At 36.1% G+C, this 15,787-nt stretch overlaps 1 protein-coding gene across 2 annotated transcripts in view; it reads left to right on the forward strand.

Moving 5' to 3' along the window:
- akap12b (A kinase (PRKA) anchor protein 12b) overlaps positions 1 to 15,787 on the forward strand; it is a 153,341-nt gene that overhangs the window by 116,114 nt on the left and 21,440 nt on the right. The window contains exon 1 of one of the 2 annotated variants that reach the window (XM_028797694.2): positions 484 to 773. The exons of the other annotated variant lie outside the window; for it this stretch is intronic. Within the exon in view, the coding sequence (XP_028653527.1) occupies positions 749 to 773 (25 nt within the window). The 5' untranslated portion in view covers positions 484 to 748. Of the gene's footprint in view, positions 1 to 483; positions 774 to 15,787 lie in introns of those variants that run through there. 2 annotated transcript variants of the gene reach the window in all.

A 15,787-nucleotide genomic window follows, 5' to 3' on the forward strand; every position in this document is an offset into this window, starting at 1 on the left:
GGATCATCCACGATAAACTTTACTGGTCATATAGATTATAATGAAATACTTTTTGCAGAGAGAACAAAAATGGTGATACTGCCCTTTCAAAAATCTTCCTAACTTACTTATTTACTCACTCCTCCCTAATCCCTAAACCCCCTCCCAACCCCCACTTTATGGTCTTTTGAAGCCTTGTCATCCTTTTATCAGGCCAATTTATCATACTAAGGTATTAAAAGTTTTTGCATACCATGTGTAACAGAGCAGCTTAAACTTTTTAGGTTGTTTCGGTTGTTACTGCTAGACAAATGTGCTTCAGCTGTTCTTGTAGCTGATTGTGATAAACCTTTTTCCTCAACCATTAAGAGAAAAAGTGAAGGAATTTGTCACAGCATGGGGTCTGAGTAGGAACAATGTGTTTTCAAAGCGGGGGAGGTGAACATTCCCAAAAGTGTCACATGACTGACTTTGTCATTCTGTAATGGACCAGCCCTGCTGAAGCAGGACAGGGAGAGAAAGGGGAAGGGGAGGCAGGCTCTCATTTCAGGCTAAGAAGAACAGCTGGTGGGATGTGTGTCAGATAGGTCCAGAGTTGTGCTTGCAGTTGGTCAAAGGACAGAGCACTCCTGAAGGCAAGAGCTGCCACAGTGCAGAAGCAGGCAGAGTGCTGCAGGCGGCTTCATTGAATACAGATAAAGGAAGGCACAAAAAGGGGTCTGAACCTTCCTGCTGCATCCTGATAAAGGGATTTCACATCGTTTTTCAAATGCTGGGGACAATCACTCTTACAGGTAAGAGACTTTCCAAATTCGTTATTTACTATTAACTTTAACTCTTATAGGCACGTGTCTTTTCATATTGAAATTCATCATTTTTTCATTTTCATTATTTTTTCAATTTCTTTAGAATTTAACTTTAAAATACTTCAATTATAATAGAACATAGATTATGCTCTAAAAGTATATTTTCTACTTATATTTATTTTATTAATTTTTTTAAGAATATTTAATTTGGATATTATTGCTGATGTCACAATTAATGCTTAGCTTTCTTTTCATTCACATAATTATTTTATGCTTTATAGTGATCCTTAGAAAAAAGCAGTTGCTCTAGGATATCATTCCTTTAACTGGACCATCCAATGTATAGTGCAAAGGTGACATAATCAATCATTTTTAGAGTCACACATGCATATGATATTTTGATGTATATTTTGATATATATATGTGTGTGTGTGTGTTTAAAGGGGTGTGTCAGCTTGCATCTGCAAAAGAAAAAAATAAAAGGTTTTCCTATACTGAAAAACAGAAGGCTTGACACATGTTTAAGATGTATAGCCACGCCTGATGAAGACTACACAACACAACCTTTATTTTGTACATTTTGGTGCTTACTGTGAAAGAGAGAAAGTGAAGGTACTTTATATTAGGTGTGTGTGAACATACTGTATACACACATATACACTGAAACATTTGATGGTTTACGAAGATAACCAGTGAACATTTGCAAATTTGATATAGTTGTATGTAGTCCCTAAATTGGATTATGAGGCTTTGAGAATTTTTTTTTTTTAACGAGGCTTTGAGAATGTTATGTTGTTAATAAATCAGAAATTATTTAAATTGCAGCCTTTGTATTGTAACTGATGTTGCAAGACAGTTAGGATAGCCTCTTTTTTAACCTACATAGATACACATATAAAGATTACTCAAAAGTTCAGCATTAAACATACTTGTGAGAAATATTTTTACTTTCACTTATGAACATCTTTGCAAGCTGTAGCATACCCAATGTTGGTCTTAATGCTCTTAAAACTCATAGCTTATTTGATTTAGAGGATATAAGCATCCTGTGAATGAAGGCATTTAAATATCTCACACCATATCAGTCTATGGCCAGTATGTTCTTAGTTCAACAAATAAACAGTTTAATTATTCTTCCTGCCCTCCTTCCTCTTTACCCATCACTTTCACAGCTAGTCATAAGTCTGTGTAGTGTATTGTAGAAACTTTCCAGCTGTTTTAGGCGTGTGTGTCCGTTCCACTGTAGTACATGTCATTGGCTGAGATCATTTACACTGTAGCAGAGACATCTGCTGGGTAGAGAGAAGTTTAAGTTTTGCCACCTGGAAGTACCAATTTGCTTCTTCTCATGTGTGAAAAATGCGTTAGTATTTTTTAATCAAATGAATCATCAATGATCTGCTTTTTACTGTTAATTATATTTCCCACAATTCATGAGTAAAACAAACCTTAATGTTGAACCTTGTGATTAAGTTACAGATGCTAAATCATAATACCGTGGAGTGAAAAATAGCAGTTGTAATGACATATTTTCTAATGTAATTGAATCATGGACATTATTAATTTCTGTGGTTATTCAACTTTTGCGAACATTATGAGTAGTAATGCCAAAATAATAAATTACCAAGAAGCTGTTGTTAAAAAAAACCCAAAAACTTACATATATCAATACTAAATGAGAAATGTCACAAAATAAACTATTTTTAGGCATCTTACAAAATGCTTAAAGGCTGCTTAAATTTATTTAACTATTTACTTGACCCCACCCTTTTTCTTTATCTAGCAACTTGTCTTGTCTGGGCATTATGAATTAGATATTTGATATGATTAATGCAATAAATCACATTCATATATCTGTTATTTTAATCTTGAGATAAATTAAGTTACATGAAAATACGGTAGCAATGGGAAAATTGTTCATTTTACTTTTCCTTTAGGTTCCACGTTTACAGAGAAGTCATTCCATTCTTACTTAAGTGTGTGCACATAGCTTTGCAGCAATGGTCTGTTATAAAGCAGCTTATCAAAAGCAGGATGCAACCCATTGCTGATATTTCTTTTAGGTAATGAATGAAAAGAAACCAGTATTGTCCAGCTAAAATAAATTGTAACTAAAACTGCTTATTTGGTATTGTATTAATAAAACACTATATAGTATGTATCACTGATTTCATTTTGTAAAATTCTACCACATATTGGTCACTTCCTGTCCAAAACCTTTTTGCTGAAGTATAATTGTTTCAGTTATGAATGAATACTGTTCAGGTTCTGAATCACTGATTTATGTGTAGAACTCTTTATTAGATTCTTTGTACAAATAACATATTTGAAATATAAAATAGCTTATTAATGCTTGCAGTATAAGACTATCTGTAAGATTATTTGCTCATGTTATATTATAGCATAGTGCTTTTGTTGGTGAGCATTTGCACAATCCAGTTTACAATATTTCCCACAAATATGCCGGAGAACTGAACATCGCTTAAGACTTCAAATAAAAAGACAATATCACAGATTAACAAATTGAGAAGAACAGAAAAATATTTTTCATGAATTTGCTATCTTGATTTACTGAGAATTCTTAAAATGCCAATACAAATAAACCTATTGGGTTAGAATGATCATTTATGGGCATGCTTTTATTGTCCACATTATTTCAATTAATTCTTCTGATTAATAAGGCTGTGTTTTAAATTCTGCAGTGGTGAGTGCTTTTAAAAATGCTAACCAGTTTTTTCTAGTTTTAATTTGCATGCTTGATTTTTAAAAGCCTCTTTTCTTTAAGTACAGGACACCTTCTATAGGTGGCACCGGTAGTCATCTGCTTAACAATGACAAGTGACTCTTCCTATACACTACAGTACTTGTCTCTTGCGTGACAGTCTGAGTGAGAACATCATCTCTTTCACTAAACACATTGTCCTGCAGTTATCAGTGTTAGTGGGGGGCTGCACTTGTTTCTTACATTAACAGAGCCCAGGCTATTATGGCACTGTTGGGGGTGGGGTGGGTTGATGGTAATATTTGCCAGACCTGCAGCTGTTACCAAAATGCACCTCCCTTGGAGCTCACGTTACTTTGTACAGCTGTCTATTGTTTGTCTTTAGCCAAAGGTTGAAAATGCTAATTTGCTCATTCTGTCTTCAAAGCTATACAATGCATGCATTTTTAAAGTGCATTAAAACTCAGGTTGTAAACATTTTAGAAATTTAGAAGGAAAACTTTGCATCAATAAAATGCTTTGTAAAAATATTAATATAGTCCAGTTCTACACACCTTCCATAGTCTATAACCTATAATGTTAGGTGCTCTGAAGCAGCTGATACTGCCAGGATGTAATATAGCTCTGCTCTGCCCTGCATTTGAACTGGAAAGGTTCAACAAAATTATATACATTTGGAACCAGCCAAATGTGAATTACGCTATAAAAAAAAAACAAACTGACATGGTGTTTAAATTTAATGCTTTCAGAGTGCTAAATCGGAGTTTCCTTGATACCATTGTTATCATCCAATCATTTTTCACAACATGATTTTTCTGCTAGTGGAGAGTTAGAGCTTGTGCTGATAGCACTGGTCACAAGCAGGGAGCCACTGGTGGCTAAGATACCAGCCAATATTATCAATCATTTTTATACAGGATATTTTGCATGTTATGAGAGCTTGAGACTTGCACACAGAATAAAAATATTTAACTGTACAAAGACTTTATTGCAGTACAAGATCATGAATCAGTCTTTGTTTTTATTACACAGTTACGATTACAATATGCAGTGAAATACACTACTGACCATTACAAAAATGGAAATATCAAATATGAATAAAAAAAATGTATACAATTCAGCACTGATAGCACTGAACAGGTACAGGTGTAAAATGTCAAATCATGTACAGCATTTGACAATAACTTTAAATATATTTTGAGTTTAAAAATGTGGAACAAAATCAAAATACCAAATATACATACTGTAATATTTAAAAATTGAGCATTGATAGACACCAGACTGATATACCTATTATATAGGGAAATGGGATACTGTCCCCCAACTCCCAGCAGATGGCAGTGTTGTGAAAAAAAAAACTTGATTTAGTCATCATGATTAAATTTTTCCAATTTTCCATGATATGCTCAAATTAAATTCATCTATAGAAAAATACTCCTTTTGTAGTATGTAAACTTTTCTTTAGGCCTGGTGCCACTAGCCTGTTTGTGGTTTGCTCAGGCACACCTTTTGGCCCTGCAGTATTCTAAGCATACCTTTGTGCATGCGTGCCCATGTGCAGCTTGAATATTTCAGATAAACTTTGGGGCTTGAAAAAAAGTGCCTTTTTAAGAGACACATTGGTTAATTTAAAGGCTGTGTGAACTTACAAGTCTTTCATCACGAAACATGTCAATTACTTATGTGGAGTTTGATTTATCGTTTTACCCACTGAACAAAAATTGAAAATGTATTGGAAATTTACTTGCATTACTTTGGTTGGTGTTTGATATTGATGCATCTTTTAATGCTGTCCTTTGGTGGTTTGATGGTATGAAAAAATGATATGTTGGTTTTCATTTTGGGTGATTTTTCTATATCATTATTTGGCTGATATGTTATTATCACTGCTGTTGGCCTAATACATTGTGAAGCACAATGATGATAAAATATCATGACTTCTCATTCCCTCATGTGAGGTTTACTAAAGGCTATCTGCTTCCTTGGCCACCCTCCAACACCTGCTGCTGCTGCTCCAGTCTTCTCCAGCTACTTCCATGTGGCTCCAGTGATCATGTTCTCGAGACAGCTCTGTCCCTTCGGACAGTTTCTCTCCCAAGTCCATGTGACCCTGCCATAATTTTCTTGTCAAAATTAAATTACATATACCTGACAAACGTTAAACAGTAAGAATGGAGATATCAGTTTTCCACAAATCCTTATTGAAATTTCAACATTTGTTAATACAGTGACATCACCAGTTAAGCCACACATTTATCATCTTTATTGACAGAACAACAGGAGAAAATATATATGGAAAAGAAAAAACATATGATTTTTATCTAGTGTCCCATTCAAAGTTGTTTTTTAGGTAGGATCTGACAGATATATTTTACCCAGAGCATCCATTCTGTTTACAGAAGTGTTAAGATATATCTTCTCTTATTGATCTCAATGATGAAGTCCCATATGTGTCAATCTACTGTGTGGAATTTGCTTGATTTCTTTGTGTGCTTAGCTTTCTGGTACAGTTCAAAGACATGGCAGAATCTTTCACATCTCTAGATTGTTCTGATGTGAGTGTGTGGCTGTTGTCAAGTCATCCTTTCCTTATTAATCCAAGGGAGGTTTCTAGAATAGGCACTTGGTCTCTATGGCCTTGAATTAGATAAGAGGCGGTGGAAATGGCTGCATATACAGTATGAGCTGACATTCTTTCCTGATTTTATTTATTGCTTGCAAATTATCAAGGTCACTGCAGCCCTGTAACAAGAGTATTTGCTTATTGATACAGAGTAGATAGGTGTTGATCATTTTATTTTAGAGTATTTTATAAATTAACAGTAAACATTACTGTGATCACACTACAGTATTGCACTATAATGTGTGGATAATAGGATGGTCAGAAGGCTTTTGTCAGCAATACCTTAGTATTAGAAAGATTTTTTGGTGCTTTTTTGATTTCAATTCAGGTTTAGTTAGTCGGTTTCATTTACATACCACAATCCTATACTGTTGGAACGTATGTTACAACATAACATGGATATGTTAATAGACGCCACATAAATATACCAAGAATTTATAACTAGAGCCCAGCATTATATGCTAGACCCTAGCAAAATGTGAAGGTGCAGCTTCTGGTGAGATTTTCATTGTTTTTAAAATAGGGTTGTAATTAGAAGAAGGTGTTCTCTGCCTTGTGTAATGTTTTAACTCAGATGGCATGTCTACAGGCAGGCCTTCTGGAATGGCACCTTTGTATTTTGGTGCCAGTATGTAACTATTGCAGAACATAGCAACATGCAAAATGAATCTAACAATTTACTTAGTGAGGGCTGTCAGGAACAGTATAGTACCAGGAAAAGCACCGAGCATTACAAAGCAAATTGGAAGACAAAGAGAATAACAATTTTATTGTAAAGTTGCTGGGTGGCAGCTGGAAAGTTTTTCATTCCCCCAAAAGCCTGAGAACTAAATAGCAAAAAAGAGAATTTTTGATGATTCAAAATAATATATGCTAGTTTGACTGCAAACAAACTTTTTTCCCCCTTTTCCCTATAGCTAACCACTGCAGGGTAGCAGCTGTAGTAAAATGATTAACTAAAGAACTGTGCCAAGTTTTGGGGGTGTGGGGATTTGGGTGTGTTGTGGGGATATCATCTAAGTGCAGAATGTGGGGAATTTATGGATGGTATCCAACCCACAGCTTCATATCCCCAGAGAGTTCTGAAACAGTTCCAGATGTACACAGTTCTCAGTCCTGCGAAAAGGAGGCGCAGGAGTGGGGGTAGCATTAGATGGACCTCTAAGTTTGATTCTGTTGCAGTGGCTTGGGAACGTTTTAAATGTCTCATAGCAGGGAAAAAATAAAAATGATAATAAATAATACCTTGTATTAATGCATCTGAGTAGCTTTTCAGGCGGATTTTAATGTATCTAGCTGGTAGGTTCATTACATTTATTATCAAAAGTTTATCCAAAAAAAACCCTATACAAAGCATTACATGATATTATTTCCTCAAGGCTAACTATTGTGTCACTTTTATTATTATTTCAGAAATGAACAGTGGACAATGCACTGTGCTTATATAGAATTTTATTGCAAAAATATTGTTATTTTATGACAAAGTACCTCAATGTAGCCTTAAGACATGCTTTTGTAGTTATTCAAACAAATTTTTGGTTCCAAATTACTAGCTGACAGCTTTCTTAGAAGGGGCTCATCTACCAAGGACCTATGTGGAGCATAGCTTAGACACTTCAGGAATATGCACTGTAAACCTGAGCTGAGTATTCTTGCTGTGAATATGAAGACTGCTAAGGTCCTTCAAATCTATTTTCAAATTTGAGAACACATTTAATTAGGATGTATTGACAAAAAGATTTTTTATATTCGGTGTAAAAGATTGAGACATTTTTTACAATAGGAATATGATCAAATGAAAAAGTAAAAATAAATTGCAGAATTATAATTGAAATAGCTAATATTTTAAATAGCTAATACTAAAAAAACCACAATCTTATTGTATGATGATCCAGTTATCAGGATAATATCATTTGCAGGGGTCACTAGCAGTTCCCATGCCTATTCTCACTGTATGCAAATATCAGTTTGAAAAAGTCAGCGCGATTTTTACAAAAGGAAAAAATCAACAATATATTGAATATGTTTGCTATGTATTTTTGTTGATCACTTTCTGTGTTGAGCACAATCCAAAAGTGCTTAATCCATATAAATATTATCATTTTGCTCTTTGATTGATTTTCCTCTAAGAAATGGCCCACAGACTTCAATCATGTGTCTTTATTGCGTGATCCTTGTATCCTTAAATAGCAGTAAGCTTTACCGACTGTGTCATTTAGGCATTTTGCTTTTTATTTGAAAAGAAATCAATGTTAACAGTTGTCTTAGTGGAACTCTGTACAGGGAAATTAAAGTCACAGTGTATAACATCCTTTATATAGAAAATAAATTGCTCCAGGATAAGCAAATAACTACGTTTAAGAGAGCTTGCAATCTTGTTCAGAATTATGCATCATGCCAGCCATTATTTGCATTTGCTGGAGTCTTTTCTGGCAGCATTATATCCAAAACAATGTGTGGCACTTTTCTTCAGGTCATAAAAATTTACCAATGCAGACATGAGCAGAATTTGAAAACTTCAAACAGACAGTGACCTGACTTTGACTCAACACCCAATCTCCAATGTACCTCTTTGTTGTCCTTTTCAAAACTTTTTTCCTAATCAGGGTGGACTGATAGGTGGCATAAGACACAAGAAAGGGCCCAGTCCTAAGTAAAACACCAGGCTGAGTGCCCATCTAGTAGCAAAAGTTCATCCAAGGACATCACAGCTTATGTCTATGTTTCATTTACTGTCTGGTGTACTCATTTTTATGAAGCCAGCCATAAGAGTAGGCTTCTTAACAAGGTGGACAAGTGTGTCTTCCAGAAGGTCATGTAATTAATCACTTTTCATCTTTGAAGAGTACCAGTTCATTTCCACTTACATTGTATATTCAAAATATACTTTATGGAAGTACTAATTTTGAAAGGTCCTATATAATTGCTAATTATTTTGTGCATCAGTTATTGCCCAGCATCTGATTTGTGTTTTTCATCAACCTTTGGTTCTAAGTAGAATATATGATCCACAAATCAGAATTAGTTAAATAATGGGGTATTCCTACTTTTCAGTAGTTTTGAGTTGCTAGTTATCTAACCCTTGAGAACATTTCATCCCAAGCTACACATTTTCCTGTTTTGTGAAGACTTTCCTAATCTTATTGATGAGGTTTGTTCCTAAATCTGTGTAAACATTAGATTTGCTTCTCTCAATTTTAAGATCATTACTGCTGTATTTTTCCCGTACTTCAGTGATAAGCAACATTTGCTTATGTCTCCTTTGGCCCTGTGGGCTATCCTAAGCATTTTCCAGCAAATAATTACTGGGAGTGCAGCCAGTGGACTATGGCATAATTGAATTAGCTGAATAACATAAGAGCTTGGTATCCATGTCATTTTATCAGTGTCTTTAAATTACTTTGTTTTGAGCACATGCTAGTAATGTGTGCCCTGTAATGGACTGGTATTGAGTGCTGGTACCTGCATTGAGCCAGGATAAACCTGCCTAAGACCTTAAATGTAAAGAATAAAGGTGGAAAAAATGTACAGTGTCAAATTATATTTTTTATGTGATGAATCTGATATGAAGGAAGCACAGCAGGATGCATCTCCGCTAATGCCAGTCGTGGAGTTTCCTGTCTGATTTTAAATCTCTTATAACTTATTTATGCATCACTTTTTAAAACTGCATTCAGTTAGGACTTTTCTGTTTAAAAAGACTAACTGTATTACTTTTTTTGATAGCATATCTGAGTCATTCACAAATGGGCACGGATAGCTTGCTCCCACCTGAGGTCCGTTCATAGAGAGATCTTAAGGATCTTTCATGTAAAGATCTTGAAGGACCTGAAGATCTTTATTCAAATGCTGCCTTATAATCATACTCAAAGTGGCACTGTGGTATGAAACTTAACAAGAGAGGAAAGAGTGTTGGATTTGCAGAGTTTAATCGGGCTTGATTTGTATATACATTCTACATGAGTTTTCTTTATACACTCTCATGTTTCTTAATAACACGTAATCATATTGTTTGTCTTTAATTCTGTACATTTATCTATTTTATGAATCTGCTTCCTCAGGATTACACATAGAAAAGGACTTGGCATCTGTGCCTAGGAAATACTGTTTAGTTTGAACCCAGCTGGTTTGCTTCACCCGAGGGAATGCACCATGTAACCAGACATTTATTTTGAACTTAGACTCATGCATCAGCAATTTAGTAGAAAAGGAAGGAACAATATTTAGAATTTTGGCACAAGGTATATAGACCTTTGTGTTTGGGCATGTGGAACTAGAGGTTTGTAGTAGAAGGCGAAGGATAAACCTAACTATTATACTGCCAACATGTTTGTTTTTTTCCAATTAAAAACATTGAAATTGAGCACACAACATAAGAAATTGGCATAAAGTCAGGCTGCATGAATAATGGCTAGGCAGCAAATCTACTTGGTCCTCACATAGGTAAATTGAGGTTAGTGGAGGTTTAATATTTGCAGAGAATATTTCAGTGAAATGCAGTATATCATCTATTAAAAGCCAGCTTTTTAGTCATTCTATCATGTTACTGTATTTAAATAAGCTAAAACTTTATGATTTTCTTTCCATATTCAATGAAAATTTGAGTTTATGCTTAAGACAGCAAGGAATTTTGATACGGACTTACTCATGGATGAAAGTTCAAAGCAAGCAATACAGCTACCAATAATACAAGGTAGGTGATTGTAGAAGTAGTCAGGTGAGGTCAGGTAAGGGAGTATGCACTGGTACAGCATGTTGCCACACCCACCACACAACGTAACAGCTCAGGATCCTAGTTGGCAACACCCCAGGCAGACACGCAGTCCAGTCCCACCCTCCGGAAATGACTGTCTATCTGCCACAGCCAGGTGTTATGTGGTCATCTCCTTGGCCTGGTCCAGCCGAATTGCCCTCGGGGAATCATGCTACATGGCCGTAGTAGCGTAACTGACACTCCCTCACAATGCAGGTAATGTGCCTCATTTGGGACTCCATGAGCAACCGCTCATTGGACACAAAGTCAAACCAGTGGTACCCAAGGATACTCTGAAGAGACACCATATTGAAGGACTGCATTCTTCATCTCAGGTCACTGGATAGCGCCCAGTTGTGATATTATGAAAGAGAGATCATTTATGTTTATTTTTTTCCAAAACTAACCAATAATTCAGAGCCTACATTGATAACATCTGGTACGAGGCAGCCCATCACACTTTGGCACACAAGTTCACATTGGGCCAATTCAGATTCATCAGCAAATGTAACCTGTAGATTTTAGAGACATGGGAGACTGCTGACTTTCAAAGAAAAATGCAGACATCTCTGGCAATAGAATACAGTATTTTTTTGCCAAAAGCTCTGACCACTTTGCCAACTTGTATTTGCTGTATATTTTTGATGGGTTGACTATCCATATACACTGTAATAAAGCTCTTGAAGAATGTTGTGATGGTATTTTTCAGTTAGTTGAATATAGGTAAAGCTGTATTTTAACATACAATGTGAAAAAAATAAATGATTTTGAAGATTATTTTTGTAACTAAAGGTATTATGCAAGCTAAGTACAAATCTTTATTGGGTAGGACCTGGTTGTTAGCTTACAGTAGCAGGCTTTAGTTTGCTCACGTAAGTTGCTTGTAGAGAAGATGCAGAGGAAGGATATAATCATGTGCTAAAATTTATGTTAAAGACTTTGAATACTCCAGTATTGCAAAGAGTTATGACATACTGTTGTCCCAAATAGGTCAATGGTATTTCCAAATATGGATGACGTTCATTGTGAAAGGGTGCAGACCAGATGCCCTGTTGTTAACAACAAGCTATTTTGCTCAGTTTTGTTTTGGCTGGGGTTGAGTAGTGCTGTTGGAGTGTTAGAATAATGCATCCAGTTTGATTGACAACACCCTTTACTTGAATTTTCTTCTGTCTTCTGATAAAAGAGGCACATGTTTCAGTTATGATACCCCTCTAGTAATCAGAATGTGCAATTTCTCAGCAAATAGAAACTGAGACATTTAAATTCTATATGCCAAGTGCTACAGTTTAAGAGGCAGTTTTGGTTGTTCAGCATGAATTACATATCTGGGAGAGCTTTAAATGTCTTAACCTCACCTAAATCATGCTATTTTGTCTCAGCACAAGGCCATTTCCCATTTTGTCTTTACCATTGGCATAAGTAAGCTTTTAAATATCCATATTAGAATAAGTCGCAAATATAAAATGGTAGAATTACTATGGTACTTTTGTATTAGTAAAAATGCAAGCAGTAAAGAAAGAATATGCTATTAGTATGATTAAGGATAGTGCAAAATTAGTATGGTAAATCTTTATGTGTAGAGTCCCTGTATTTTTCACAGTTTCCGAATTTATGCTTTTTGATCGTTTCCTTGCTTTATACTGTTTTGCACAACTCATGCTTCCTTGGTACATAGTATTTTGCATGTGACTAAATTTAACTTATGAAAGAAGAGAGAAAGGGTGAATGATTATGGTGCTAATGTTTGAAATGTGTTTTAATAAGTTTGTAAAAAGATGCTGCATTTAACAAGAAATTGCCACAGGTTTAATAGCCTTAATAAACATATTCCTCACTCCTGTTAAGGTCATTATAAGAAAAAATTTGAAAAGGCTGCTGTTTCCTAATGCGTTTGAATCATGCCTTGTTTATTTAAACGTACTTTTAGTTTAAATAAAACAGCAGTTGTCTTTTATAACCTAAATTTAAGAATCACTCCGTAAATCCATCAGTATACAGTATATTTTTATGACATAGTGCTAAATGCTCTGGGTTTGATGGATGGTGAAACAACAAGGACTAGATTAAGCATGATAAAAGTATTTTATGCATGTGGGCACTCAGAACAGTATCAGTTAATATTCATTTCATATGTGGGATAATAATTGTATACTCCACTTAGTAAAAGAATAGTAATTATGGCTACCAGTTTTCATTGTCAGTGGTCTCCTAACTAAATCCCTGTTAAGTCTGTTCATCTGCTCTACAGACCTAGCTAGCAGCTTCTCTCCTAGGTGCTTAGGATCTGTCTGCCTGTTTTTATGCCCTCACTCATCCCCAGCCAGTTGCCTGCTGCACTCTTCCTGTTTGTTTGTGCTGCTTTACATTTTCACCTAAGAGTACTCTATCTTGTGTCTTGCATGTCTGCCTGTTTTGCTTTCACTGAACAGCTGGAATTTTATGCAGCTTTATACTGGACTCGGCATAGCATCCTCTGACTTATTTTTGTTAGAGTTTATCAGGTACAGACATGCAGTCCATAATCAAGATCCTGTTACTCTTCTTTCTTATATGTGCTTCTTCTTTCAGTTCATCCTTACCCATGGAACTAACTGCTTGTTGCTACTCTGAATAATATGTCTTGCTTTGGAAAGAATTAATCTTTAAGGCCACGCTTTGTTTTCTGAACATGATTCTGTTTATCGGTAATACCTGCCAACTGTCACTGAAGTAGAACTTCAGCAAGCCTGCAGGTGTTCAAGGAAAAATGTTTGTGCTGATCTTTTACTTTTTCACTTTGCTCAATTGTGAATGACGTAGAACTCGTATGAGGATGCCTTAAGTATCTAATAAGTAGGCCAGTGTCCTGTTGATGATTTAGTTTTATCAAAGGCATGCACAGTGAAACTATTTCCATTTTAATCAGACTAACTAAACTGTGAGTTGATGGCCTTTTTATATTTGTGTTTAAAAATAAGACATATGTTCTTTTCAAGATTTGATCACTGAACTGTTTTTATAAACGTTTAAAATATTGTAACTGAAATTTGATTTGCTGCTGGTTCCCACTTTACAGCTCATTTTAGCCTTTTCATTTGGATATACAGGTGGTACCTCGCAATTCGACCTCCCGCAATTCATCCATCCCGTAATTCGATGGTCGAATTTGCTGGGAGGTCGACTTGCAACTCGACCTCTGCCCCGCAATTTGCTCTGTGCAGCGTGCAGGTTGAGAGACGCAAAACATCAAATGCGATGTACCTGTAGAAAACATGTCCGCGCCGTCTTGGGAGAGTCGACTCGCGTTTTTGTTCCTTTTAGCCACTTTTCTAGTGTTTTTGTGCTGCTCTTAAGAAAGGTGCCAGAATCGTGGATGTTGCGAAGGAGTATGGTGTTCCCAGGACAACTGTGTCAACTTTTTGGAAAAACAGGGAACAGATTCTGGGTGCTAAGGTTTCTGTGTGAGCAAAAAAAGTTGTGGACAAAAGCAGGTCTACAACTCATGGTTTTGAGTTGGTGGTGAGTTGGTTGGTGAGCGATCTCGTTCTTGTAATTGCATCTCTTCTAATTGATTAACTAGCTGTTCATCAGATGTGTGTGTTAGCAGTCTATTTGCATCTTTCAGCCATGCCGTAGTAGCGACAGCAAATTCATTCCATTTCTTAGACTTTTCTGCGAATGTCTTTTTCTGTTTCTTAATCGTTCCCTCCTTATTTAAAGTAGATAGAAGCTTTTCGTGTAACTCCTCTATCTCTCTGTGCGTCGCACAAAAATCTTCGAATCTTTTTGCTACAATTAAGTGGGGTTTTTTCTTGGCACTGCAACCAATTAATTGAATTCCCATAGACTTGTATGGGAAATGGTGTCTCGCAATTCGACCGTTTCACAATTCGACCCTAGTCCAGCAACGGATTAGGGTCGAATTGTGGGGTACCACCTGTACCCTGTTAGGCTGATACTCAAAACACCTAATCTTCAAAGGTGGCTAGCACTGTTGTTATGTATGGAGGCAGTCCAGTTACATCAATGGAATGCATGTTGATCGCTGTTAACAGAATTATGCTGTGTTAAAAGAAGTAGTCTCAACACGATAAAGGTTTGGGGCAGCCACATGTATATTGTCCCTGGCTGCAAAAGGGTAAAGAAAACAACATGATGTGTTCTGTTGGAGTTCCAAGACTGAACTGAACTGTTAAGCAAAGATGGCAGCTTTATAAGCCGAAAGGCGGAAATTATGTCATTTCTCCGGAACTGGAAGTGACATCAGTCTAGGTTCCAGCACCGGAAGTGATGTTGAATCAGGCAGGTTTTACCATATTTGGCCTGCAGAGATAACAGAGACAGGTTTAGAGTACCCCACCACCCCCTGGCCTGGCAGGTAATTAGCTCCACTTTGTCCACTCGGCTCCCTCCTAGTCGCACATGTGTGACAGCTGCTGAACTGCTGACAGGAGTGACAATGTAGAAAAAAGGGCAAGATCAAACTCTGTGGGAGTGGGACTGACAAAAATTAGCTGTTACTTACAAATAACAGTTAAATATTAATGTGTTTCCTGGTGTGAATTCACTCTAGTGGAACATTTTTTGTAAGATAAATATTTGTTTTTTCTAAGAATTGTAAGAATTCAGTCATAACCTAGAATTATTCTCAGATTCTAAGACGGGTTGACATAAAAACCTGCAGTCACTGAAATGTTTGGCTCAATTTGAATAGCACTAGAGCAGGTAGTGTTTTTAAATTACCAGTTATGACTGTAGAAAACATGAACGGTGATGTTAACTCTTTTGTAAAATGTTTTTTGCAATAAATTGTCGATTGATCGTTCAAAAATGTATCTATGTTGTAATTGTGCACCTGTTGACAGCTGACTTTTGGATGACAATCAAAGGCTTTTGGCTTGTCTCTATTCATACTGGCAGAG

Source organism: Erpetoichthys calabaricus, chromosome 3 (assembly GCF_900747795.2).
Source record: "Erpetoichthys calabaricus chromosome 3, fErpCal1.3, whole genome shotgun sequence".
Taxonomy (NCBI): Eukaryota; Metazoa; Chordata; class Cladistia; order Polypteriformes; family Polypteridae; genus Erpetoichthys; species Erpetoichthys calabaricus.